The sequence below is a fragment of the Orbicella faveolata genome, unplaced genomic scaffold (genome assembly GCF_042242905.1).
Source record: "Orbicella faveolata isolate gen_17 unplaced genomic scaffold, um_ofav_v1 contig_14, whole genome shotgun sequence".
NCBI classification, from domain to species: Eukaryota; Metazoa; Cnidaria; class Anthozoa; order Scleractinia; family Merulinidae; genus Orbicella; species Orbicella faveolata.
Genome location: NW_028301541.1, coordinates 22,133,305 through 22,160,569, shown reverse-complemented (window position 1 = coordinate 22,160,569; position 27,265 = coordinate 22,133,305). Strand labels below are relative to the sequence as shown.

Sequence of the window (27,265 nt, the reverse complement as noted above, 5' to 3'; positions counted from 1 at the left end):
GGCGACATACACAGACTAAGTAATGTGCTTTTACATTAAGTAGCGACTACTGTGAGGAATTTTTCCTAACAAAAGACTCTAATTATTAACATCGTAAGTGCTGCAATCGCGTACGTTACTTAAGCGCCAATGAAAACCAGTCTGAAAGCTACAAATAAAAATTAAGTTGAAGACAACGCCTGGTTTTTCCTTTTAACAAAAGTATAACAAAAAGAATAAAAAGACATTTGTAAAGTCGACCAATTTGCACAATGAGATTGTAGTATAAACAGCTAACGTGCGAGCGGGTTAATTAGTTAGATGAAAACAATATTCCAATTAAATGTGGATCAATTGTAAAATTGTTGTTTGACATGACACATGCACTTCAGATGGGAAGTTCTGAAGTAACACTACTTCACCACAAAAGCGCAGCGGGACAGTCTTTCAACGCTCGCCAGCAAAAAGCACCTGTCGTTTTTGACTGAAAAGGCAACAAAATTTCACTTTTCTGTGTATTATTGTTTGTATTTTCGAAGATCCTGCTTCGTAATATCCCGGTAATTTTCGCAACTGACATCCCTTTGAAATGGATTTTTTCTGCGAGGCCGCCCGCACAGCACACTGGGAACGTGGGTTCTCTCGGACTCTAACTCAATCTTTGGACTCACGTGACTTCGCGGCATAATACAGTCGAGCCCCTATTAAGAGGTCACCCATTGAACGGCCATCCCTATTAGGCAGCCAGTAATCAAAGTCCCGATGAGGGCTTTTCTATCGTTTTTACCCCTATTAACCGGCCAGTCCCCTTTCAGCAGCCACTATCCATTTCCCCGAGGGTGGCCGTTTAATAGGGGTTGAACTGTACATTCAACTTCGTGTATAAGTCGTCAACATTTGCATTATAACACAAGGTTTTTGCAATAGCCTCTCGGGAAATCTTCTTGAATGACAATGACCTAATAGAGGAGACTTCCTTTCTGCATAAATAAAACAGTTAATGATCTCAATGGCCAAAAAAGTTGTGTGTACCTAGTTGTAACAGCTTTTTACCTAAACTGTAATATGTTTTTACCTGGCAAAATGTCCACAAAACAGATTTGCATTCTGTTTTTTGTTTTTATTCGATCCAGATTTAATTTTATATTGTCAGTAACAAACAGTCCTACACTTACAACTAGAAGACCGACTCAGACTAGATCCAGATCCCTCCCGTCCTATACATCAGACATGACCCTTCTACGTTAGCATAGTTTATAGGTCAGTCGTCATACAGAGGTTTAGTCATCTAGCTTGAGTACAGACAGCGACTAACTGTTTTATGAAAAATAATACAACAAATAGATGTCTGGATAGCTATGTTATCTAAAACTATATATTAATTTCTTGTTTATTCAAAAATCTGTCTAAATGATCAACTATTAAAAATTTTGTTTTTCTAAGTTACAAACATACTTCTTTATGAAATAGCTAGCCAGCCAGTCAGAAAGCTGGCTAACAACAACTATCATAGCTGGTTGGTCAATTGGTTGGTTAATTAGTCACTCAGACAGCCAGCCAGTTGGTCTGTCGGTTGGTCAGTCAGTCACTCAGCCAGTCAGTCACTGATTTTAAGTCAGTCTTTCAGTTGGTTAGTCAGTCAGTCAGTCAGTCAGTCAGTTGGTCTGTTGGTTAGTCAGTCAGTCGGTCAGTAAGTCAGTTGGTCAGTTGGTTAGTCGGTCAATGGGTCAGTGGGTCAATAAGTCAGTCGATCAATTGGTCAGTCTAACTTCTTTTACAACCAAACTCTTTAATTTATGAGTGCAGACAGTACTATTATACCCCATTAAATATTTCTGCGAAAACAATCCACAATCACGCTGGAATCGTATTTCTATAAATAAGAAATATTGTAAACACTACACTAATAAAAACGTTTATAAAATATATTGTGCAGTTCCAGAAAATATCCATACTCCCCCCACAGAGGGGATTGGAATTTCCTGGGGGATGGGGGTTTTATGAGACCAAAAAATTTAAAGAAATGTATGAAGCTTAACTGGAATTTCCAGAGGGGTGGGGAGGTGTCAGAAAAAAATCCCTTACGTGGGGGAGGTATGGATATTTTCTGGAACTACACATTCAATTTTTAAAATATATATGAATAGCTCTGAATATATTATCTTGGAATATAATTTATAGAAGGGCTTCAATGTCCTTTGCAATGTCCTAAAGAGTGAAACAAGCAATACTCTGTAGGGTGAGAGTTCTGTAAAACCCTGAACATACCACAATAAGGAATCTGATCAGCCAGACAACACTGCAGCCAACTTATGGCAAACTTTGGAGTCAGCCACTGTTTAATCACAGCGATTTTAATGTCGCAGTCACAGTTAAATGAAATATTCTACCATGTTATATTCGATGATATATCGCTCAAGAGACAACCTCTAGTTTTCAAAATTAGCGTTTTCATGTAAAATAAATTCTAAAACTTGATAGAATCAAGTATTAATTTCAAAGAATCTGAGAGTTTTGGAAATAACCAAAATCTCCCAAACAAAGGGGCCTCTAAAGATAATAGCCTCCATTTAGCTTTAAAGATATGCATTGATATCTTCTCTTGGTCATTATCTCATCCTTCAAGGTCACTCTTCTCTTTTTTGTGAGCTCAAAACACAACTTGCTTCTCAGGTCACACAATGTCTGTCTGCAGACAGGTGTTCAGTGTAATTATTTTCTGTCCTGAGTGGGGTCAATAAAAAAAAAAAGAAAACTTACCAGTGGCTGAACGGACGGTGCATATCGCTTTACAGGTTTCCCATCCCGGTCACACAGAAACTGAAAAAGCAAATTACATGATTTACATTGTATGTCTGCAGGAGTTAAACTCTTGGACAAGCATCAGGATATGAAATTGGTAGGCTTTGCAAAGATGTAAAGTTCCTACTTGAAATGTTGGCTTCTTAAACACAAAACTTTAAATTTGTTGATTTCTCAACTTTGATGTTTCACAAAAATATTTTCACTTGTTTGTCGGTATTTGATGACAAAATGATCTCCCTGTTAACCCACCCCTCTCTAATCAGTACACGTGGAGTTTCTTTCTAAGTTTCAGTTGCTTATTTCTTAGTGATCAATGTACCATATATTCTAATCATTTCATTTGAAGGTTGTTTTTTCACTATGGAGACACAATGCAAAATGTCTTTAGAAATATTATCACTCATTTGTACCAACCTTTCCAAAATTCCACTTGATAAAGCTAGGAAAAAGAGACATACATGAGACAGTTGCCTTGAGTAGATAAAAACTACATGATATTTTACATGCTTCACTGTTACCTTTCCCTAGTTTCAAGATTGGCTTTCATAATAACAAGAAGATTAGAAAATGGTGCAATATTGCATGCAAATTTACCTCACTCTTTGTGCGCTCGATGTTTTCCCAGTGCAGGAGGTCTAAGATTTGGAACAAATAAAACTCCATGGTGATGACATAGCTCTATACAAATCCATCCCAGATTGCTTTTGTGTTTGTTTTATTTTGTGCGAAAAAATCAAACTGCGTAACACCCAATCAGAGACACTGCATGGATCTGCATAGAGCTTTGTCATCAGCCTGGAACTTTATGGGTCCAGTCTCTAGAGTTTCTCTTGACATTTCTCAAGTGGGAGAAGAATGGGTGTGCGCAGGGAATCATGGTAGTTGTATTCATAACGCACACAACATGTTTGAGACACTGCATGCAACCATCATGATTCCCTGTGTGCATCTCACAGAAGGAATGGGGTATTGAGCACACAAGGAAAGATGTCTGTTTTGATGATTACAAACAGCAACTGCTATTTACCTTCCCAAAGTTCCCTTCTGTTGACTCTTCAGATATTTGTACACAGGCAAAGCATTTGAGCCATTGACGTTTATTTTTGAGAACATATCAAACTGGACACCAAACCCCTCTGCAAACCGTTTAATCACAGGCTCTGGATCGGGTTCCTTGGATGAAAATAACAGGAAAATAACTTTTACATGTAAGTTATACATATGCTACTTCAAGCTACTTTGGGTGATTCTGAACGTTCAAAAAGCAGCAAAATTTTAAGATACCTCACAGGCCAAAAGACCTGCACTTAACTCTCAGGGAACACACGCAAAAAAATGTTTTCTAAATTATTCTTTAACACAGACAGATTTCACCCAGCTTACGCAAATAAGTGCTACAGTATACACTTATTCTGTCAGAAATCCCATAATAGCAGACACCCTAGGTTGCAAAGCACATACTGAAAACAAACTTGTCATACCTGTTTTCCAAACTGGTTGCATGGAAACCCAAGAATTTGAAGACCACGTGCAGCATACATGGAGTGCAGTTCCACCAGCTGCGTGTAGTTCTTCTGTGTTAAACCTCAGAAGGATGCCACATTGACAATGAGAGTCACAAATCCCCTAAAAAATTATCACAAACGAGTTAGTATCCCAAGTTAACCAACTGACCACTTTAAGGGCTCTGCACTAATCCTCTGCTCCGGAGACTTCAATCTTGTACCTCAAATCTTCATTCCCTACTGCGCAACTTGACGAACAAACAACTCTTAAGAGGCTCGAGTTTTATGTACACTCTAAAAACAATAAAAATGAGCAGAAGTAAAACACCAGCAACTTGATTGACCCATGCATTTGTCAGCTAGGCATGCATGCAGAATTCATCCAGAGGTCCAATTTTTCAATCTTCGCAACAGAATTTTCCACTGTCTCCCACTCCCTGGCAGCTGGCTAAGGGGGATGAAGACTCTGGGTGCAAGGAACTTGAAGAGACCTCTGAATTGGTGACATAGAGTACATGTAGTTCCACAGAGATCCAGTTGTGTGTCTCTGACTGCTTGTTAGAACCTGAAAATATGGTACTGAGATCTCTGCAGGGCTTCCTCTGCCAGGAATTTGAAATCTCAAGTGCCTAACCTGTATTTTTCAAACGACACAACGTTTCCATCAATGTCCTTTGCACTGAACTCAAAAATGGATCCAGCATTCTTTACTTGGTCTTCCACTTCCTAACAAAATGGAGCAAGTGTAATTAATGCTAACAGTAAATTACGTATCTCTCAAAATTATCAGTCTAAAACTTAATATGTGGCATGTCAGACTGGTTTGTATAGAGTTTGTATACACTGTATACTTGTATAGAGTTATGGGAGGCTTGTGCAGTTCACATATCTCCCAACATTTTTGTCACTGGGTCACAACAACAATTCACAAGAACTGCTTTATAAGTTCTTACATAGCTAAATAAACTGATTAGGCAAAAACACAAAAAGACCTCTGCAAGCACTGACAAAGCAATTGCAATTTATCTGAAGTCCAACACACTAATCATAAGACATGCACTCCATTTCCCTGCAAAAGCTGGCATTGAACTTAACCTTTGATCATCTACTTAGGTCAATACAATGCTCTGAAAGTTTACCGCAACACTTTCAAATAAAGAATTACTGAATGAATTTCAAATACAATGATGTCATCATTTTGCTGCCATGGTAACACCATAGATAGCTGTTCTGTTAATTGGTCATTGATCGAGCCTCACCTCCTCAGTTTGGCCTGTGATAGCTCCTGACCTCTCAAAAGCTTTTAACCATGATAGCTGCTCTTCATCAGAACTAAAAGCAAGCCGCAAATCTGACAAATGAAGAAAACAATAACCTGCATTAACAACAGATTCATAATTCCTATTTGCCTAGCTTGTACCAGTGGAGATATTGTACAGACATAACTACAGCACTGATATGCAGGAAAACCGAGAGGCTAAATACAAACTGCAACTAAAACGGTCCTCACTAACATTTTGAACTTCACTTGCTGTACTTAAGTGCTGCCAAAAAAATACAGCTTTATGTGGACTAAACTAACCTGATCTTTGGATGTCCGTAAATGTCAGCAACAAGCAGAATTTTGCTGCTTGGTCAATCTTCACTGTGGCTTCTTTCAGTGGATATTTCTTAGATGGTGTTGAGTGCTGCATGGGAACAAGAACCAAAAAGGTAAAGAGGTAAAGTCTGCAAGGGCAAAGTGGTTCATACGGCCACTGTGAGAGCTTATCAATGGTGTCTATAGCACACAGACCTTTCCTGCCTTCCACTTCAGTGCATTCAAACAATAGCACCAGAGCAAGGTTGGGGTGGACATTCTCATACGTTTGCTGTATTTTTGTCCACCCTGACCTCGACTTGGCACCATTGTTTGTTGGAATGCAGGGAAAGATCTATTGATGCAACCTGAGGAATATTTCAATCTACTCCCACCTGGATGGGATGCAATTCCATCATTGAGACAGCTGCATTCAATTTGCCATTAAATTTGCCATTACTAAGTTTTTTATACAGGGTGGAGAGATTGAGGCACTGTGGTGAGACATGCAAAATGTCTTGCCCATGAATGCAACACTGACAATGACCTCGATGAGGGACTGAACCCAGACCCTCACTTTTTAGTGTCCTCACTGTATAAACTTGCTATGACTCATACCAGATCTGTTCTGAACTCATAGAGAGTATCATCCCCTTGTCGTAGTACTATGAAAGCCTGTTGCCACTTCAAAAGTCCCTTCTTTTGTGCTGGACCAAACTTTGTGCCACAGTCCTGCTTGAGTGAAGCCACAGATGGACCAGCTGGAGACAAATGAGGTGGATCTAAATAAAAACACAAGTTCAAACGCAGATCAGCATTGTTATGTCAGATTTCCTTCCGGTTTCAAAGTCTAAGGCTACTATGGCCAGTAAAACCACGAAAATACAACCTCCTATTAAAAAAATAATGATCAATACCATCTTGCCGGAATCGGTAGAATAACTCCCTGTCCTCAAAGTTATGTTCGTCAACCACATGATGAACTAAGTCTGCATCAAGCAGGGCCTAAAATTGAATGACATGAACAAGCAATTTGTAAACAGAGATGGAAAATGAACTTCAGAACAAAAATAGCATTATTGCCTAAAATTGTAGGCATGCAATGCACGCAGTGAAATATATGTAGATGCAGTCCTAAGCTTTGCATGCATCACAGGGTACAGTACATACCACGTAATTAATGTTTACTAAGCCTAGTTATCTGAAATATATACTTAGGTTAGCATAAGGTTAAAATCCTACGACAGGCCAGCGGTCCATACAGCTGGAGCTTTCCTCAGTTTCTATTATAGCATTATTAAGCAAACACTAGATTCTTTTCCAGAGCAGCTTAAGTAAGTTACTGGTCATAAGTTTACTCTTCGTCAAGAATAATAATTATTCTACAAATATTAGCTTGCATACCTGACCTATCTCAATTCCCTCTTGTCTTGTAGTTGCAAATCCATTTGCAATAAACCAATCAATTGCTTCAGATCCTTTTTCATAAAATAAAATAATAAAATAAAATTTTTCTGGGCACGAAATAAAGATTGTTGTTGTTGTTGTTGTAATTAAACAAAAAACAATATTTAATTGAAATGGCTCAAGGTTAGTTTTTCTCAATTGCATTACATTGTTTTCCAGTGTAATTTAATCCGTGGATGCGAGGCAATTTTGGGATGAAACTACTAAATAGCCCGAAATTGCCCCACATACATCACTGTTAGATTATAAATATAATCTAACATGTATGTGGCATGTGGGGCCATTTGTAATGCAAGTGAGGAAAACTAACCAAGAAAAGGGCTATTGAAGCAACTAAGATGTTCAATCCCCTCTCCCTCTTCCCTCCAAACAAACATGCCACAGGGTACATGTTTTGTCAGTCTGTCCCAACAATAATTTACAAGTACACTGCTGGGCATTGCCCAGAGAGGCACTGTCTGTTACACAGTCACCCCAGCCAGAGTTGGGCCTGCCAGCACCACATCCTACAATGCATAAATTATTCATTGTATCGCATTGGCTTCATTCCATTTGGCTAATAATTAACTCACCCACAAAAGAAGAGTGATATTTCCTTAGGTGATAATACCTGTCCTTTATGATAAGACCTCCATCAGCTGGTGATGCCCTCAATTTCACATAAAGGTGCTCTATCTGGGAAAGTTGAAACAGAAAACCCCAGCCTATAATTTGTGTCAAGTGGTAGTGCAGAGAAGATTACACTATGCTAAAACATTCCAATAAATGAAGCAGCTCTTGCAAGCTTGTAATTCTCTTCATTGTTAGTATCACCCAATTAGTGGACTAATGCAAATCCTATATTTTGATTGGCTACGCTACTAGAGGACTATTAGTAATGGTCCTCGAGTAGTGAAATTGGTGCAATCGAGCGTGATGCTTTCTTTCGTTTTATTCCCAAATAAATATTTCTTCAACTTGCATTTGCTAACTTTATTATTGCCTTTTCTGTCCGACTAGTTGGGTGATACTAAAACAATTAGACCCTTCACCTTCAAGGGCCATGGGTTTATAGCCCATAGCCCTTGTGGGCTGCAGGTCTAATTGTTAATTAGCAGCTGTTATTGTTTTAGCGCTAGGGAAATTGTTGCTGTTGTTTGTTCTATTGTTCTCTCAAAGGGTAGCAAGGGTAGCAAGCCATTCATGTGTTACATCACCCATGAAAATTCCATTCAACCAAAAATTTCGTAAAGGTGTAGCCTGATCCCAGAAGTTTTCTTTCTTCTTTCCGCTTCCGAAGCGAAAAAGCAGAAAAAACGCCTTCATGGCAACTCGTTTTCGCTGCGACAGCTCACGTTGAGAATTGAACAGAGAAATCGTCTGGATGGCAGTACGGACAATATACAACTCTGCTAACTCTACTCGAAATTTAAACGCCAGTTTCCGTGTTTCATTAAAAACAGTATAAGCTTGAACTTTAGCTCAAGGGTCCTCAAGAGAAACAGTTCCTTAGAGATTCAAGAGCAATATTTAGACAATGCTTGGTAATTTTCTCTGTCCCAAACTTTGCAAATCAGCAGAAGGAACAATAGGTCCCGTCCACATGCGTTTAAGAAATCCCTAATTGTTCAGAGTAATTCACGTGCTTGTGTTAAATGCATCAGCTTACCTTATCACGATCGATTTCGCACATATTTGCTTGCAGTTTTTAGGTCAACCACATAAACTCAATCTTGGCCTCAACAGCGGCATGGCGCCGTTTCCAAAGTCACGTGATCACCTTAGTGTCCCGTTGGGTAGCGTGACTAATAAAGGGTAACGGCAGCTGATTTTTAAGTGCGGGTGATCAACACTTAAGTGCTGGAGAATGGGTAGAGGGTACACAAAATCTCAGTTTGTATCCTAGGGGTACTATTGACTTATATGAGGCAGTTTTCTATCCTCTCAGCCCTATCAGTGATGCATACCTACCAACCCCAAGAGTACAAAAACCTGGAGACGGCTAGAAGTCTTTGCATTGTAAGAATATAATTTTCGACAATGTCTGAATACTCTCCGACAATCACCCGAAGGCCTTCCGAACGTTCCCGATGTCTCGAAAATAACGAAATTAATGAAAAAAAAAAATTAACAAGAGCCACAGTAGGTAGTTCCCGGGAGATTTGGTGCTCTAACCGGAAGACCGGGAGATTTGATGAAAAACTTGGAGACTCCCGGGAAAACCGGGAGAGTTGGCAGGTCTGGTGATGATATCTGGGCTGTTTGGGCCTGGGGGAGGAGGGTACTCCCTTGCTTATAGGTATGGCTTTCCAACCGTTTTGGTCAGAAATAGGGTATCGATTTTGGCCATAAATAGGGTATAGTTTTTGTCCTCTAGTCTTGAACTGGGTATGTTCTGTAGAAGTTTCTTGTTATCACTATCGATAAGACCGTAAATTATGTTTAGGGCAACACCGGTCATAAATAGGGTATCAAATTTTTTGGTCAGGTCATGAAGAGAGTAGGGAGAATTGCAGATTTTGGTCATACATAGGGTGAGGTTTTGGGAAGCAAGCCACACACCCCCACCCAATTTTTTTGGGAGTACCGCCCCCAGGGTGTTTGTGATACATCTGTACTTCAGTGTGGCAAACCAAGGGATATACCCACAACAAGAGGTTTCAAGTCCCAAAGTGATATCAATTGATACAAGTCTCCACCTGTCTTGGGACTGAGAGTTTTGTCATGAATTTTACAAACGAAGCCATATCATGAGAGTTTCTACAGACAGTAGTCCACCAATGGTTCCTGTTGCATGTTATTTTGTTGGTGTTAAACGAAAGAAACATCCCCAGCAAGACACTTTAAAAGTGATTTTGATTTGATTTTTTTGTTTTGTTTGTTTCTGCTAAAACTGTTAACAAGCAAGACCTTAATGTTCAAGAGGGTGTGCAAGTTAATCAGCAATGATGAAACTCAGTCTTTGTGGCCATTTAAGAGTTTCCAAGTTCTGTCAAGGCTATTCAAGATTTTGAAATTTGGGCCCTACTCAAAGATAAAGAGACAACTCTCTTTGTACTGGTAAAATGTCAGGGAATTCAGTACTCATAATACAAACTTGTAGTCTGATTCTACGGACTGCTGTCGATACAACAATGCCAAAACAATAAAAGCTTCCACAATAAAAAATTTTTATGAGTTTTTCAGGACACAGAACACCTACTAATCATTGCCCCTGTGGATAATTGGACACTTATTATTCAAAACCAGCAGTCAGTCGGCCACTTGCTTTAGTCACGGTGGTGGCAACCTCCCCCCTGGCTAAGGCAACAGCGTGTGCCCAAGGCGTAAAACACTTAGGTCCGGTCTCTGTTACTTCTTTCCTTGCCATGGCTGTCACGACATCTCCGTCATCTGTCACGACAATTAACTTTGGGATTGCCGTGACGTGATAGCGGTTCTTCAGCTCCTGGATGAGTTCACAGCCAAAAGGAACAGCCAGCCAGTCACCATGGCACCGCTTCATGTACGTTTCCATATCTGACGCCGTTTTGTCGGATGAAACGAACACAATCTCAAAGGGAAGTTCATGTTCTTGAAGCTCATTGTAAAATTCCGCCAGAAGCGGAGTAAATTGATTGCATGGAGGGCACCACCCCGCCGAGAAATACAACGCAACAACTTTGTTTTGAAGGACCTCTTCTGGATACACGAGTACTCCAGACCTTCTAGCAAGTTGACGATCCGCGAAAATGTTCATTGCTAATTTTCACATTGCATAATTGCATTTTGCAGCGTGACAAGACTTGAGACTTCAGTACGTAGTGTTAGCGGATTCGAATCTATGACGTCATACTGTGGAGTCTTATGCAAGAAAGTTCAAGATGGCGGCTAGGTCCGCGATCGGAGCGACTGTGAGAGCAGTCAATAAACCTAGAAAATTTGCTGCCAGAAGAGCTGCAATAACCCTGGTAAGTCTACTAGCTGTTACGAAATTACTTCTGTGCGCAACAATAGTTGTCAAACTTTGTAATGACGAGTTTTCGTGACATCGATACTCGAGGTTGTAACAGCTTTATTTTGTAAGAGTACAAGTGTAAAAGGCTTCAGTTACTTTAATATTACTCTATATTTATCAACCCATTTTAGAAGTAAAGTAGTCATCATGTCAGTTGTGTGTGACAAGCAGTACAAGCAGTACACGAGTTTACCTAACCTTCCTAGGTTGTACTTTATCTCTACTTTCTCGCTAAAAGACATGGAGGAAAGCATGCCAAGCCATACTGATCCTTATGTAAGAATTACCGATAGCTTATTTTGCATTTTTGCAATCAAAGAACGAACGGAGATCGATAACAGTCATTGCCAGTTTCCGAGTTAAGTCAGTTCGATTGCGGCAGTCTAGGATGATGTTATAATTTGCCTTTATCAGGTTAGATAACGTGGGAAAATATCGAGATCTTCGTTATTTTCTCTAGATTTTATGAGCATATCCCAAAGCTCTAGAGTCAAATGGTTTCCCCTTCAAGTCAAGTGGGATCCCTCAGTCATTTAACTCGTCGTCTTTCTCCTGGAACAACTGATCAGGGTTGTCTTGGGTGGTACCATTATTTAGGCTGGCCAGGGAAAGTGTCACTCCTTGAATGCTTACATATTCTGCTCCATTCTTTTGTAGACTCCTGCCGCAGTAGAGAAACTCAGATCACTTTTAAAATCAGAAACTGATGATGTAAGTGTATTTGTTAAAAGGAATAGCTTAATTAATAATTGAAGTTCCCTAATATATTTGTAGTTTTTATACATCATGTAGATTCTGTAATTCAATTGGTGAAACCAATGCATGTTAGACGGCTTTTTTTTTTTTACAGTTTAGCACTGAAATAAAATGATGGCTAATCAAAATAAAATGCTTTTTGGCTCTGGAGTGCACTCAGTTGTGTAAGGAATAACCCTTTCGTAGTGTTGGTATTTCCAGTAGCAAATATTCAATCATTTTATCCATTTTCAAATCCATGTAGTACACAGTGTAAAACTAATACTCCCTGGAAAAGAGAGACCATTAATCAGGACAGTTTGTTATTATGAACAACATAAGATTAAATATTCAGCTCCGGGCAGATCGCAAATGTGAAAATACAGCTGTATATTTTAATTTGCAGCTTTTAGCAGTTTTGTTGTCAAGACACTGTTCAAAAGTGCTAGTATACAATTATTACTGAAAATTTCTTGATTAAATTCTGCTGCAATTTTTAGTTTATTCTGTTTAACAGACCCTTCTAAGCTCAACACAAATTAATTTCCACCCTTACTCACCAAGTTTAGCCTGATTTTCTCTCTCCTCAGAGTGCATTAAAAATAGGAGTGAAGCAAAAAGGATGTAATGGGCTTACTTATACCTTAGACTATACAAAAGAAAAGGGCAAGTTTGATGAGGAAGTTACTCAAGATGGTGAGCTACTTTTGATTATTATTTTGTTTATTTTTCAAAATGCTTAATATTATGACATGAGGGCTTCCTGTTCTTGTGCCATGATTGCACTTTGTTGTTTGTTTGTTTTTTGTTTATTGAAGAAAAATGGTCTGGTAATTCAATGTAAGTCGTGGCTCTTTTCAGTAGACATGACTCAAGGTGTTTGAACGAGTACAATGTTTACATCCAACAGCCTGGATTCTTGTCCTTCACGAAAATCTTAATATATCAAAATAATAGTACTGTTAATGGTCATATATTTTCAATGGTAAATTGACAGGGTTTGTCCAAAAGTGTAGTAATTCTTGTAAACTTGGTATTCTATTTGTCTGCAAATGTAAACAGCTGATTGTTTTAATTGTTTGGGGATAGTTCTTCCAAGCATTGTCTTTGTTGGTCGTTCTATTTTTCTCTCATTCCTGCAAGGGCTGCTGCCCTATCCAATTTGTTTAGGTATAGCCTGGGGTTTCTATTTCAACATTAGTTTAAAAGGTTTGGAAACTTTTTGCAGCCATAGCGCCTTTGGTAACTGTTTGAAATATTCCGTATTCATGACCCACCCCTCTCAACATCTACATGGTTTGCATATAGTTTTTGCGGTTGGCCGACTGTGTTTCCAATTTTTCTACCATGTAACAATCCATTGAACACAATCCAGGGATCCTTGTAGAGCTTCTCTCTTGTGCAGAGTATGAATCAAGTGCACAGTAACAGGTGTCATTTTATTAACGACAGGTTTGTTATTTTGCAGGTGTAAAAATATATATTGATTCCAAGGCACAGTTGTCGCTGTTAGGAACTGAAATGGACTATGTAGAACACAAGCTGGCCAGTGAATTTGTGTTTAATAATCCCAACATCAAAGGAACTTGTGGATGTGGAGAAAGCTTTCATGTATAATTTGCATGACTTGTGTTTGTTTGTAGCAAAGGTCATGTGGACCAGCTTTGAAACTGAAAGTAACACCCTACATCCTGACTTCTGCTCGGCAAGGGCATAAATGTGGGATATAGAAAATGAAAATGTTACCAAAAAATCATTCCTTTTAATTTTTTATTTTCTTTTGATGAAGCAGAGACTCAACAACACATTTGACTAAATTTGAAAAGCTCTTGAGACATAATGTTGTCTGTGCTTTAAAATCCCCCCCAAAAAAGTGAGCTGTCTCGACAAACACACCACTGGTGTGTTTATTTTTGGACACATTTTGTTCAAGCAAAAAGGATGTTTACACACTCGCAAGGAAAAAAGATTCTGCATACCTTTTTAAGGCAGGCTGCACTTAATATTATCAGCCCACTATGATATTATTTAAACTGGAAATTCAGACTATGCTGGACTTCAATGCCAAGAGCAAGATGGGAATTGCCAACAGGAGTAACTGCTCGAAAGTGGATTGGCAGTAATCTGTGCAACAACAAAACTGTCCTGGGGAAATTCCTATTTGGATTAATGGCCAATTTATGCCCGTTATTTGTCATTTTTGGTGATAATTTTTTTGTTGGTAAGATGTGATTATTAGCATATTTACATATAGACTTGTCAGATGCAAGTTTCCTCAAAGATGCAATGTCAAGGTTCACTTAGAAACAATTCTAATTTTGCTTGTTTTGTAACATTAATTCTTACTCTCCAAGACCTGTAAATATGGACTAAAAAAAATATTAGAAACAATATCATATATGGTGTTCTATTTGTGTTGGTACACAATGCAACCCTACACGGAGGCTTCTTTGTTTACATTGTAACAGTCCATCCATATTATTGGTTTTCTTTCTTAGTATGAGTTTGTTCAAGTCTAGTTCTTCAGCCTTCTTTGGAGATTCAGGTCTGAGCTCTGATTAGCCACTTTGCATCTAACAGTCTTTGTGACAACAAGATATAAAAAAACTTCACAGCTCCAACAGATGTGGATTTGTCTAACATGTTTAAATCCTTGTTGCCACCCAATTCAGACCATGTGATGATTCATTTGGGAGATAACAGTAATTATCGTTCTGATTGTGCAGACTCCCATGTAATCAGTTGCGTGTGGCCAATTGCACAATTGTAACTGAATTGAAAATGAATTGTCATGTGGTCTGAGTTGAATGGAAACAAGGATGTAAACACAGCTGATTCAGCCATTTGCATGTTGAGCATAATCAACAATGATATTAAATTTATCAAACAATTTTGGGAAGGAGTCTGGGCTCAAAAACCTAATGCAAGCTTACCCTTGGGACAAGCGGCTCTCAAATTTTACTTATCCTGGGCAAGTCTTGGTTTGCTCTTTTAATGATTTACTCTGGAGATGACTTGCCTCATGGCTTGCCCATTGGGCAAGTGAGAATGAAAGTCACTTACGCAGAAGGAAAATCTACTTGTCCAATGGGACCAGCACTTTTTTTGAGCCCTGGGAGTGATACAAAAAAATTATTTATACACATTGTATAACAACTTTAATAACAAAATAAGAACCTTAAAAGTCTTTTTTCTAAAGAAGTTTAATAATATTTAAGTGCAAGTTATCCTTTTTAAAGCAATGCTCTGAGCATCACAATATGGCATGTTGCTCATACAATTCGCTGTCAACTCTGAAAGTCCTAAGAGCAATTAACAACTATTTTCTCCTGACAATTTTGATCCAGTCTACAATGCTCTATCTACACAGTATTGCTTGTGGTACTGAGGGTTTTACTGTATTGCACAAGGTAGTAGCAAAGGTTTTAAATAAGAGCTGACAACCAGGAAGAAATTAACCATTCTGTAATTGATACCAGTAATAGCAAATAATTGAACTTCTGTTAGCCAACTGTTGCAATTTTGGTAGCCTGTTCAAGACTCCATAAAGCGACTGATTTTGTTTTTTAGTGTTACAGCATACTGTAATGACTGTTTTTAGTCCTGCAAGACAGACTTGAAGCTCTAAGAGCATGTCTAGCTATCATTAATTGGCAGCAATGCTAATACTTAATGACCCTTACCACAAAAGGAGTTCAAACTGTGTTAGTCACTCTTAAGATTAAAAGAGTCAACATGATCCCTTACACGATTCTAAAATTTCATTCCCTTAGTGTCTAAAAATAATGGATTTGATTAAAGCTCTCTGACTCAACTTAATGTACAATACTCTTCTAAACATGCATAGATGTACTTTAAACCTTTTATGTTGTAGCAATCCTTCTGCAAATTTGACAAAGGCTTTGCTCTGAAGACAAAATTACAGGGAGCTTTCACACTCCTGAAAATGAAATCCAAGTTGTCCAACACTAAACATCTTGAGCAAAATGTTCCTAACCACTTTATGAAAAGTCATTAGTGTTGATGGTCCTTGAGCAAAGTACAGCCTTTTGTTGTAGTTAATTAGGAATTTAAATGTTGCATTACACTGGTGACTTGTAAAACTTGGCCTGCAAAACCAGGAAAACAGTTGACAGTTGTAACCAGCTTGTACAAACAAATTCACTGACACCCAAGTTTAATGAGCAGGTCCATTTGGAGACTGTCCAAATCTCCTATGTATTCTTGGGTATCTGCAGCCAAAAAGAAGGTTCCACACCAGTGTTCTTTCCATTAGAAGTGCAATGCTTGGACCAGGTAGCAATTACTTCAAAGAAGAGGATGAATGAACACCAGAAGCATAAATCCTTCTCTTAATAGTAATCACTGATGAGGAGTACAAGGATTATGTAAATATGAGGCAGCAACTGTGGCTTATCACCAAGACCAATGCCAGGTTGCCGTCGAAATGTCACTGAGCACAAGTGTAAGTTCTGGTCTCTCAGACAGGATTCTGATCCAGAATGGTTCATTACCACTACTGTGTAGGAGTCGATTTAGTTCAGTCAACACCTGCAGTCATTTTAGTGGGATAGCTTGGTGTGGTGACACTCTATGGCAAGTGTTCTCAGACTCCCCAGTCGCCATTTAAGTCCTGCCATAGTTCATGTTGTATTATACACCCACTGTGAAGCCACAAGTTACAGCCAATCATGGCAAAGAAGAGTTATGCGAGCAAGATAACACTCACTGAACAAGAACATTAACTGCACAGCTGCACAAGCCATAAAATGCTCATTACCAGACTACACTGCCTTCAAGCTTCAAACTGATGGCAAGTCTAGGCTGGTTTGGACCTCAATGACTCCAAATCATGGAATCAATGCAAGACACAACAAATTTTTTTTGCAGCTGATAGAGTGATGCTCTTGGCCAATGTGATATCAAGTGTTCTTTAGTTTATATACTTGTATCACAATTTAATGCAGAGCAGGCTACACTCCACTGGGTGTATAAACACTGTTTACTTCTGTTTACTTCATGTTCTTCATGTGCTCTCAATGATAGTTGTTCACATTGTGCTTGGTGTGTTGGCAAGTAACCTCCTGGTATTTTGTCACATCCATCCTCCAGTATAATTAATGCTACAAGTTCACAAAGTAAATCTCTGCACTCTGTGCTTGCAGAATCAACTCCAACCCAGCATCGAACAGGTCAACAAAAGGTACATGTAATGTACGTAATCCAATAAATCTCGATAACTTGAATAATCTCTATGCAACAGGGGCAACTTTAACGTTGTAAAAATTCATATCCATGCCAAACAACAACTTGAATCGGAACAGAAACGTACAACTATCCCAAAGTTTTTTAGCCGGATAAACTTGCACTTAAAGATTACGGACGGCATCATCATCACCATCACCATCACCATCACCACGCTTCCTCCTCAGTGCCTCCCGAAGACCACGCAGCAGTCCCATTAACTTGGCTATTAGCATCTTCACTGTTCCACTCTCCACCCCAACCTTCACTGTCTCCACCTCCTTTGCTGCTACCATACTAAAAAGGGAAATATATGTAAAAAAATTACTCAATACTACTGGTTACACTTGCCAACAAATGACCTTAAAGAACATAATTATGGTGGTCCATTACGTAGACCTCATCCTTGATCTCTCATTCAACGTCTCCAACATTGTTGCTAAGCACATTAATAAGAAGACAATGGTATGCCACTTGGTATCATGGCATAAACAATGGTATGCCACTTGGTATCATGGCATAAATAAGCTTATGGCAACCCACTGATTCAACAACATTTGGTATGCGGAAGTGAAGAAGCTAGTCATAAAAGGGGATAAGTGACGATTTTGGTGGCTTTTCTGTTTTTTGCTCCAAATTAGCTGAATTTTTGCATGTGGTCTTCAATGTAATAGAAAAACGTGTCCCTGTATTTTTGCTGCTGGTTTTTGCTTCGTTTTATAAAGACGCCGCTAGGAAAACCGAATGGTTTTTTGCATACGCAATATCCCGAAAACGAAGCAAAGTTTAGCGGAAAAACTACAGGATATTGCTAAACATACCTAAACAAAACAGCATGCGAAATTTGGAGCATTTTCGACAAAGTTCACTTTTGATTAAAATAACTAACGCCCTTTTCCCGCTGAGGCTGCAAATAAACGAAGCCGGGCCTTTGTTATGATAAACAGAGCCGATCCTTTATTATAATAGCCAAGCCAAGCCTTTGTTATAAGTCGAAGTCTCGCCTCGGTTTATCATAACAAAGGCTCGGCCCGCTGCGACCGCAAGGACTTTGATTTCACTAAGAAAGCAGCAAAATGTCAATTTCACGCAATGTATAAGCTCAAAAATGTTAATTTTAGGTCAAAAAAGGTTTAAATGTTGATTTCACGTTAACGCGTGAAGGCAAGGAGGTTGACTTCACTTAGAAACCAGCAAAATGTCAATTTCACGCAACGTATAAGCTCAATGCTGTTGATTTCAGGTCTAAATAGGTTAAAATGTTGATTTCACGTTAACGCATGACGGCAAGGATGTTGGTTTCACTTAGAAACCAGCTAAATGTCAATTTCACGCAGCGCATAAGCTCAATGATGTTGATTCCAGGTCTAAATAGGTTAAAATGTTGATTTCACGTCAACGCGTGACGGCAAGGATGCTGGTTTCACTTAGAAACCAGCAAAATGGTAATTTCACGCAGCGCGTAAGGTCAATGATGTTGATTTCAAGTCTAAATAGGTTAAAATGTTGATTTCGTGTTAACGCGTGACGGCAAGGATGTTGGTTTCACTTAGAAACCAGCAAAATGTCAATTTCACGCAGCGCATAAGCTCAATGATGTTGATTTCAGGTCTAAATAGGTTAAAATGTTGATTTCACGTTAAAGCTTGACGGCGAGGATGTTAATTTCACTTAGAAAACAGCAAAATGGTAATTTCACGCAGCGCATAAGCTCAATGATGTTGATTTCAAGTCTAAATAGGTTAAAATGTTGATTTGACGCTAACGCGTGACGGCAAGGATGTTGGTTTCACTTAGAAAACAGCAAAATGGTAGGAGCCCATGATGGGCTCCTGAAAATGGTAATTTCACGCAATGTGTAAGCTCAAAAATGTTGATTTCAGATCAAAAAAGGTGTAAATAAAAATAAAATAAAACAAATAAACATTTCAATAAGCACTTTTCCAAATACGGCAACGTCTTAAATGGCTAAAAAAATCATGAGATAAAACATAGTTTTCGACAAACGCGATCATAGCTCTATGTCATGCACTGCCATAACTTCCAAGTTCAAAATGTGCTGGTACCTCTTATGCCTGAGGAGGATAACAACTTTGGTGGCCGTTTAGTTTTGGATTTAAGAATTTGATGACTCCACGTGAAAACGCTCTATAAATAGGGCTGACAGATTAACCCTTCTGCGCAACGTATGGGTCTTCATACATCTGCATGTCCCCTGATCCCAGAAGCTCAAAACACTACAAATCATACCGATTTGAAATAAAATCAACGCAAACTGGATCACAGATCTGTTACAATCGATCGCCACTTGCTGGCCATTATTATGTTTAAATCTAGTTACCAGTTCGAGAAACGTCCACAGAACGTAATCGCAATGCATGCCGGGAAGGGTCTTTACACCTCGTGCGCGGGAAAACATGGCAGTCGATACAAGACAAATTTTATAAGTCTAAAACCAGTTCTCGCTTTCCAAACTTTGACGCTAGCAACGCTTGGCAAATGGGCCACAACTCACCAGAGGGTATTTTTCTTGGGCAAGAACTGCTCTTGGACTTTGCTACCTGGCTCGATCTGACTTCGAACGCCGATAACACGATTACGGTATATCAGCTGCCTTCGAAGTTTCAGAACACGTTTTGATTCTTTAAAACGTGCTGATGACTTACGGGTTTATCAAGGCTTTATGATGCCTCTCAACCACCAGGCAGGCACACAAGGTACTTTAAAACAATACTTAAGATATAAGTTGACAGAGCCAATGCGGCACATCTCTTTTTTGTTTGATGGCATTTCGTTTGACGCTCGATCGATTCACGTGTTGTGTTCACGTCACAATAGCCGATGTAAACAATCTGTTCCCAGATTTCTGCTCTATATGCTGTGGGATTTGGTTTTGACTTCATACACTATAAACAGTCTGCCTGTTTGCTGTGAAAAGCCAAGTTTTTTGCCTACGTTTTAACTCGAAAACAAAGCAAAAACCAGCGACAAAAATACAGAACCACGTTTTTCTATTACATTGAAGACCACATGCAAAAATTCAGCTAATTTGGAGCAAAAAAAAGAAAAGCAACCAAAATCGTCACTTATCCCCTTTTATGACTAGCTTCTTCAAGTGTTTTTCCCATATTTTTTCTACTTTTTTAACTGCATAAGAATAACGTCGAAAGATGTAATGTTCAAATGCAAACCCATGCCCTCCTCGATATAACAGTCACTTACACCACTGAGCAAGGGAGACTTGCTCAGTGGATTATACGTGACATGCGTCAAAGCCAAATGTGTACTATGCAAGCATGTGATGAATAAAAAATCATAGTCCCTCACAGGATTCAATTCCATGGCCTTCCAGAGAGTAGTTAAGTGCTGTAACACTAGGCTACAGAGAAAGCAGTGGGTGCTACAATGAAATTTCCCCCCAAAACATACTTTTTCCTGTCCATACATCTAAACTGAGGTTATAGTGAAATGATCTACCTGTCTTCTGGTGTCCCTGGAGGCAAACCGTCCCCCTGCTGGGCCATAACTGGTGCCTACTGCACTCTCGGCAATCTCTTCCAACCACTCAGGAACTTCTTGTGAAGCCTGCAATGAAAACAGTATGTCAGACTACAAACAAAAGACTACACGTAGGACTTTAGGATTGAACATTTAATCTTTGGATTTCTGGATGCACTCCAAAATTTCTGAATGGATTTTTTTGTAACCTGCTTGATCAATTTGGCTTTCAACTGAAATTTTTTGCTATGAGGCAATCACCCACAGGATCTAGCAATTTGGCACACATTGGATGCCAAAATAGTCACTAACTGGAGATATAAACTAGTTACAATTCTTCTGAAACATATAGACTCAAACTCATACTCAATGCAGTACTTACATCAGAGAGGACTTTCACAAGTGCCCTTGCAATATTGTCATCTTTTCCTCGCTGGAAGAAAGATGTGGCTTTCCCTTGATGTCCTATACGCCCAGTTCTTCCAATTCTATGTACAAATTCATGAATTTCCGATGGCAGGTCATAGTTTACAACATGTTTAACATTGTCAATGTCCAAACCACGAGCAGCAACATTGGTAGCAATGAGTACAGGGCAACTGCCTCTCCTGAAGTCCCTGAGTGCTTCCTCTCTTTCTTGCTGATAACGGTCACTGGAATAGACACAACTTTTGCTTAGAAATTTTCAAACAAATGAGAAAATTAATGTCCAGTAATATAACCAAAACTTTCCTTTAACAATTGACAGAAAAACTTCTAGTCTTGAAACAAACTTGGACAATTCCTTTAAATGGTTGACATATTAAAAAGATGTGGAGATCAAACATTCTCTATTTTCAGTTACAACTTCAGCACATTCATTTTCTGAAATTTAAACTAAACATCCAAAAAGTTTGGAAGAAGTCATTCTGTGAGTGATTAATCAGCTGTTTTGGATGTTTACATCTTACGAATACTAAACACGGTAGAGACCCAATTCTACCGGAGGTCACTATTGAGAGCTGATCGACTACACTAAAATCGTTTGATTTATCTCGTAAATTGGGAAACCTGCAAAGTCCACAATCCTCTTCAGCCAACTGAGGTGAGCAATTATCATTTGTCATTTCTTCCACTAATAACCAGAAAAATTGCCAGTTTCATGGTTAAACGATTTTTCAGTCGTTTGCATAGCATGTTGAAAGATGGCCAAAAGATGTTGCCCTTGCATGTAACACTGAAAGCGGGTGTAAAACCTCAAACAATTTTCTCATTTGTTACTTACCCGTGGATACTTGTGGTGGGGAATCCTTCTTGTGACAACAGACTAGCAAGGAAATCAGCTCCACGCTTTGACTCCACAAAAACAAGAGTCCTGTCAGTCCCTACCATATGAAAAACAATGTGTTAAAAGAAGTGTAGAAGGGTCTCTAGCCTGCTGGTGAAATGCTACACTTTCTTAAATTTGATTCTTTTGTGGAAAATAATTTGACTTTTGTTGCCTCGTTTGCACTATTTATGTACTCATCAGGCAGGAAAAGTTTGTTCAAAAACACAATTCCTCCTTTGCTATTAACCCAAAACAGTACTAAAATTACTTAGTTTTTTCCCAACAACAATTTATCCCTTGCATTTCACATTGTAGAATACTATACCATAGACACTACCAAGATGCAGCTATTATTTCCAAAAGGGTTTCGTTGCTTCGTGTACCTGAGAGGCTTAGTAATTCTGTCAACTTCTCCCTTTTCTGATCCTCTTGAACATCCAAGACTGTCTGTTGAATATCAGATGTTGTGCCACCCACTCTTCCAACGGTCAAGAAAATGTAGTCATTTAAAAAGTCGCCTGCTAAGCGTTGAATTTCTTCAGGGAACGTGGCACTGAACATAAGAGTCTGTCTGTCAGCTTTCTCTGGCATTCCCATTGTTTCCACTAGTTTCCTTATTGATGGCTCAAACCCCATATCAAGCATTCTGTCTGCCTCGTCCAGTATTAGATACTGGATACACTGCAGAGATACCTGATGAATAAAATGCACAAGAGTTATAACATTACACATGGTTGCCAAACATCACTTTTCAAAATTCCCTGACTTTTCCCTGATAAAAATAAAATTTCCCTATCCAAATAAAAATACAAAATGACAGATATAGTGGCAGCTCCTGGACTCAACTTACAGCCATCCATTCCACTCATTCATTAAGACTGACAGTTTCTTCACAAGTTTTCCTTTAAAATCTACAAAATTATTATGCACATAAGGTGGCAAAATACGTTAAGTGTGACATGTGACGTATTTTGCCACCTTATGCCCAGAATTGGAGATCCTTTTATAATGCAAAACTAAGTTACACATTTCCTTGACAATGACATCCGACGATGTTGAAATGTTGTTAGTTTCTCTCGCAAATATTTGTGTTGAAAATATTCCCTCAAGCCTTTCTTATTTCTGCGGTGACAAAAATTTCATTAACGATCAAATAGCTAAAAGAATAAACAAGCTATATTTCACATCCACATTTTATGATAGAAATAATAAAATATAGGTGTCCAATGTTTTGATGTTGCTGACATCATTATCAAGATAAAAATGACAGTTGTATCATGGTGTGAATATAAATTAGTGGAACTAGCTAGTATAACAAACATTTACATGTGATCTCACATATATAGTTTTGCATGGATAGAGTCAGTTTGCAGATTCAAAGTTGGCTTGAGATCTCGAAACACCAATAGGATCTCAAAACTGGTTTTAATTAACAACTTTTCGGTATTGAAAAAATGCCACAACATTGTCTTATCCACAAAATGATAATTATTCAAGATCTACAGCCAACTTTGAATGTGCGAACTGACTCTATCTGCGCAAAACTATTTATGCAAGATCACATACAACCATCGCTAATTTATATTCACACCACAATAAAACAGTCACTTTTACCTTGATAATAATGCCAGCAACATCGAAACATCCGACAACAGTTACTGTAGTTTTTTAATTTATTAGCTTGTCAAGGTAATATTCTTTCCAAAAAAGAAAACTGTCAAGATTCCTGGTTGCGTTTCCATCATGGATTGTTTTTACCATACAGGTTTACCTACCTTTCCTCTTTCTACAAAGTCCAAAAGTCGTCCAGGTGTTGCCACAAGCAAATTACAACCTCTTTCAATATGCCGCAGCTGGTGAGCAACACTAACTCCTCCATAAGCAACAGCTGGTCTTAGCATAGTTTGGTGTGAAAACTTGCGAGCTTCATTGTAAATCTGGGTGGTCAACTCTCTAGTTGGTGAGATGCACAGAGCCTGGGGGGTCTGAGTGGCAGACAGTTCACTGCTTGTTAGACCACTGTTGAGCATTCCATCCATCACAGGTAAGAGAAAAGCAGCCTAAAGAGTAGAATATAAATTGCTTAATGGAATCCATACGTGAGAGGGTGATATGGAAATTGAAAAAATAAACTGCATATTGTTGTTTTTTCACCACATTTTAGCCATCTGAAAACATGAAATTTCACTTTCTGTTGGGTCAGAAACCACATGGAGTTAGGATCTGAAATTGGCTGTGACCTCAATACAAGAACATAGGTCTACTACATATCTTATGCAAATGTTTACAATTTTGAACTTAAATTAGAATTATGCTTGGTTGGTTGCCTAATTCCTAGTACATTTCACATATTTTTTTGTTTCTCTTTCTTTGGTTGGAGAAACAGGAAGACCTAAGTTCTTGTTTTGACACCGCAGCCTGGCTAGCCTAACCCCCCGCAGTTTCTGACCCAACCAGAAGTGAAATTTCACATTTTCGGATAGCAAAAAGCAACTGTACACATTTTTTTCATTTCCATATAATGAACTTGTGTAGATTCCATCAAGCAAATAAAACATTGTCTGTCATGTACACTTAAAAAAATCATAACAACAGCATTCATGGCGGTCTTGAACAGGAAAGTTGATTTCAGATGGAAGCCTTCTTTGATACAAATTTGGTGAAGAATGAATTTCCAGACTCAAATTTAACAATGTAATTTTTCTATTGTCCATCCATAATACATAATGACAGGAAGAATCCTGTGGAGAGAGGAGAGGAGAGGTCATAATAACGGATAAATAAAGAAACAGAATGCCAAGATTTTTTCCTTACATGTGCGCATGCTTCACATCCTGAAAAATATCAAGACTAGGCCTCTGGAACACCCAGACAAACAAGACAGCAATTTTCATACTGGTTTCTGGTGCTTACAGACAACACTGCACTAAAACCAATGGATCATTATAGCGCTATGTCATCAATACAGAGGATTTCCTCTCAAATTTCAGACATCTTTTCCACAGGGGGGAAATTACGCCTCCTTAAAGAAAAAGTCTGTTTATTCAAGTTACTCTGTCACTTTGTTATATTTCTGAAAATCACAAACAGAAGACAAGTTTACCGTCTTTCCAGATCCGGTCTGAGCACAGGCCATGACATCTCTTCCAGCCAGGATGCATGGTATAGCATACTTCTGCACAGGTGTAGGTTTTGTATAGCCAATTTTTGCAACATTTTCTTGTAATTTTTCCCTCAGTCCAGCCTGCTCAAACTTTTGGATCGGAGTGATGCTTTCCTTTCCCTTTCCTGTAACTTCTACCGGGATTTCATCATATTTATCAAAGTTGATGCCCCGTTCTATAGAATGAAACATCTCTTCCTCACTTTCTGATGGTTCCGGAGGTACATAGGTCACTGGAGCAGGCCTGCCTACAAAACAAGAGCACAAAAATCAAAAAAGGAAAAATCTGAAATAAACACTGCAACGCCTGCAACAGCAGCGAGAGAAAAAAGATTCATTTGAACCTAGTCAGCATGACAAAATAATTTATTGTTTACCTACTTTACTGTAGTCGGTGCAATTAATGCATCAACTATGCTATAGCAGGTCCCAAAGCAAGGATGATAAGTGGAAATGGGACATTACTTTCAGACAACTTGTGTGTTCCACCTGGTGTTGTATATCGCAAAGCTTAATTACTACAAATGTACAAAGTTAAGTGTCTGTCAGTCACAGAAGCCCACTTACTTTCATCAACCTCTGCAGGATTTGTACAATCGCGGGCAAAATGCCCCTCTTGTTTACAATTGTGGCAAGCAGTTCCTCTCTCACTCTTACTAGGGCAGTCCCTTGCAAAGTGCCCCTCTTCACCACAACTATGACAAGCTCCACCACCACCACCTCTACCACCGCCGCCAAAGCCACCACCTCGGCCACCACCATCTTCCCCATCATCACCACCTGAAAAACCACCACCTCCTCCTCCAAAGCTGCCCCCGCCACCACCACCCTTACCAAAGCCACCGCTGCTGCCACTACTGCCAAACCCGCCACCACCACCACTACCACTGCCAAACCCGCTGCCCCCTCCAAAGCCACCACCACTTTTGGAACCAAACCCTCCACCTCCAGTACCATTTTGCTCCTCGTCATTTTCAGTCTTATTCCCAAAGCCGCCGCCGCCGCCGCCGCCTCCAAAGCCGCCGCTTTTGCCAAATCCCCCACTGCCTCCACTACCAAAACCACGTGCAGAACTTGAACTGTCGCTGTTTCCACTGAAACCTCCGCCACCTCGGCCAAAACCTTTATTGGCACCAAATGTACTCTGGCTGCCACCGTCCCAGCCATTCGTTTGTTCGCTGTTGGTGCTTTGAACGCCGAACCCACCTCGACCAAAACCTTTTCGTCTCGGGGCTTCTTCGAGAGTGCTGTCACTGCCCAAGCCAAAACCTCGACCTTTGCTCGCTCCAAAACCACCACCACCACCACCAAACGCAGTCTAGGGAATAACAGAAACACATCGCATCAATTCAGAGAGGTTTACTTTAAAAAAGGAGGTTACAAGTTATCACATGTAGGTGGACTTACCGCCGTAGAGCCGCCATTTTCCCACTCGTCCGACATGTTGTTCTTCGCTTGCTGGTACCCTTGATTACAAGATCTGCACCACAAAAGAACTCCCTTCTCGAAAAACCTACAGGTAATTTACGTTCTTGCAGTGTTCAAAGTCGAACTTAACTCAAAACTCAAGGGGTGCAACGAGCAATTTCAAGAGCGAAATCGAAAAGGTGAGATATTTTCGGAATCAGGCAGCTTTTTCTTCACCGCTGAGCACGTGAAATACTCGGCTGTGATTGGCTAATGTTGTCGTCATCGTCTTTTCCGCGCCAAATAAGATCACGTGATAATAAGTCGCGACGGAAGTTGTCAAAATAAAGAATGTTTGTGTATACAAAAGAGTTTAAATGCTTGTAATTTTTGGACTAGTGTTGTTAACACGCTGTTTCCGATCTCGCAAATCTTGCAAGAAGAAATTCTAAGACAAGATACTTCAATAAGAAAATTAGCGAGAATGAAAACAAACAACGTTTTGACATCGTCGAGATGTCAATTATCAAGGTTTAATACTTCAGGGCCAGAGTTCGTACGTGCCTAACTATTTCTTTAAATATGCGCATAAATATAA

The 27,265-nt window shown here is 39.2% G+C and overlaps 4 protein-coding genes and 1 pseudogene across 9 annotated transcripts in view; 2 read left to right on the top strand and 3 right to left on the bottom strand.

The window, feature by feature from the left end:
- Positions 1–1,078: 1,078 nt before the first annotated feature.
- Positions 1,079–9,587, bottom strand: LOC110062247 (uncharacterized; annotated as a pseudogene). The gene is made up of 13 exons (XR_016206613.1): positions 8,984–9,587; positions 7,908–8,010; positions 7,273–7,346; positions 6,786–6,873; positions 6,487–6,650; positions 5,872–5,977; positions 5,549–5,640; positions 4,924–5,015; positions 4,266–4,410; positions 3,812–3,957; positions 3,199–3,223; positions 2,740–2,799; positions 1,079–2,187 (listed from the first exon to the last, which is right to left on the bottom strand). The product of XR_016206613.1 is annotated as an uncharacterized LOC110062247 (transcript).
- Positions 9,588–10,164: 577 nt separating this feature from the next.
- Positions 10,165–11,125, bottom strand: LOC110062147 (nucleoredoxin-like protein 2). The gene has a single exon (XM_089287676.1). The coding sequence runs from the start codon at positions 11,051–11,053 to the stop codon at positions 10,550–10,552; it is 504 nt and encodes a 167-aa protein (XP_089143802.1). The 5' UTR covers positions 11,054–11,125; the 3' UTR covers positions 10,165–10,549.
- A 7-nt stretch (positions 11,126–11,132) lies between these two features.
- On the top strand, positions 11,133–14,444 carry LOC110062222 (iron-sulfur cluster assembly 1 homolog, mitochondrial-like). The gene is made up of 4 exons (XM_020769098.2): positions 11,133–11,264; positions 11,969–12,022; positions 12,637–12,742; positions 13,515–14,444. The coding sequence occupies exons 1-4, from the start codon at positions 11,178–11,180 to the stop codon at positions 13,661–13,663; spliced, it is 396 nt and encodes a 131-aa protein (XP_020624757.1). The 5' UTR covers positions 11,133–11,177; the 3' UTR covers positions 13,664–14,444.
- Positions 14,445–15,173: 729 nt separating this feature from the next.
- On the bottom strand, positions 15,174–26,913 carry LOC110062242 (ATP-dependent RNA helicase DDX4-like). Its single transcript, XM_089287657.1, has 9 exons — positions 26,668–26,913; positions 25,828–26,578; positions 25,201–25,508; positions 23,873–24,157; positions 22,481–22,790; positions 22,053–22,152; positions 21,171–21,441; positions 20,768–20,875; positions 15,174–17,587 (listed from the first exon to the last, which is right to left on the bottom strand). Exons 1-9 carry the CDS (start codon positions 26,701–26,703, stop codon positions 17,459–17,461), a joined length of 2,298 nt encoding a protein of 765 aa, XP_089143783.1. The 5' UTR covers positions 26,704–26,913; the 3' UTR covers positions 15,174–17,458.
- LOC110062233 (uncharacterized) overlaps positions 19,493–27,265 on the top strand; it is a 38,402-nt gene continuing 30,629 nt past the window's right edge. For 4 of the 5 annotated variants that reach the window (XR_016206615.1, XR_016206614.1, XM_089287674.1 and 1 more), the window contains exon 1: positions 19,493–20,007. The gene's annotated coding sequence lies outside the window, so the exon portion shown is untranslated. The remainder of the gene's footprint in view (positions 20,008–27,265) is intronic. The other variant, XM_089287672.1, reaches the window with a different exon arrangement.

Excerpts from the sequence above, each read along its gene's own strand:
- LOC110062222 (XM_020769098.2), top strand. The coding sequence starts at position 11,178 with ATGGCGGCTAGGTCCGCGATCGGAGCGACTGTGAGAGCAGTCAATAAA. Across the intron at positions 12,023-12,636 it reads TAAAATCAGAAACTGATGAT|AGTGCATTAAAAATAGGAGT; the intron begins GTAAGTGTATTT and ends CTCTCTCCTCAG. Across the intron at positions 12,743-13,514 it reads TGAGGAAGTTACTCAAGATG|GTGTAAAAATATATATTGAT; the intron begins GTGAGCTACTTT and ends GTTATTTTGCAG.
- LOC110062147 (XM_089287676.1), bottom strand. The coding sequence starts at position 11,053 with ATGAACATTTTCGCGGATCGTCAACTTGCTAGAAGGTCTGGAGTACTC.
- LOC110062242 (XM_089287657.1), bottom strand. The coding sequence starts at position 26,703 with ATGTCGGACGAGTGGGAAAATGGCGGCTCTACGGCG. Across the intron at positions 20,876-21,170 it reads TTGTGAAAGTCCTCTCTGAT|GCTTCACAAGAAGTTCCTGA; the intron begins GTAAGTACTGCA and ends TTTTCATTGCAG. Across the intron at positions 17,588-20,767 it reads CCAGGGACACCAGAAGACAG|TATGGTAGCAGCAAAGGAGG; the intron begins GTAGATCATTTC and ends TTCCCTTTTTAG.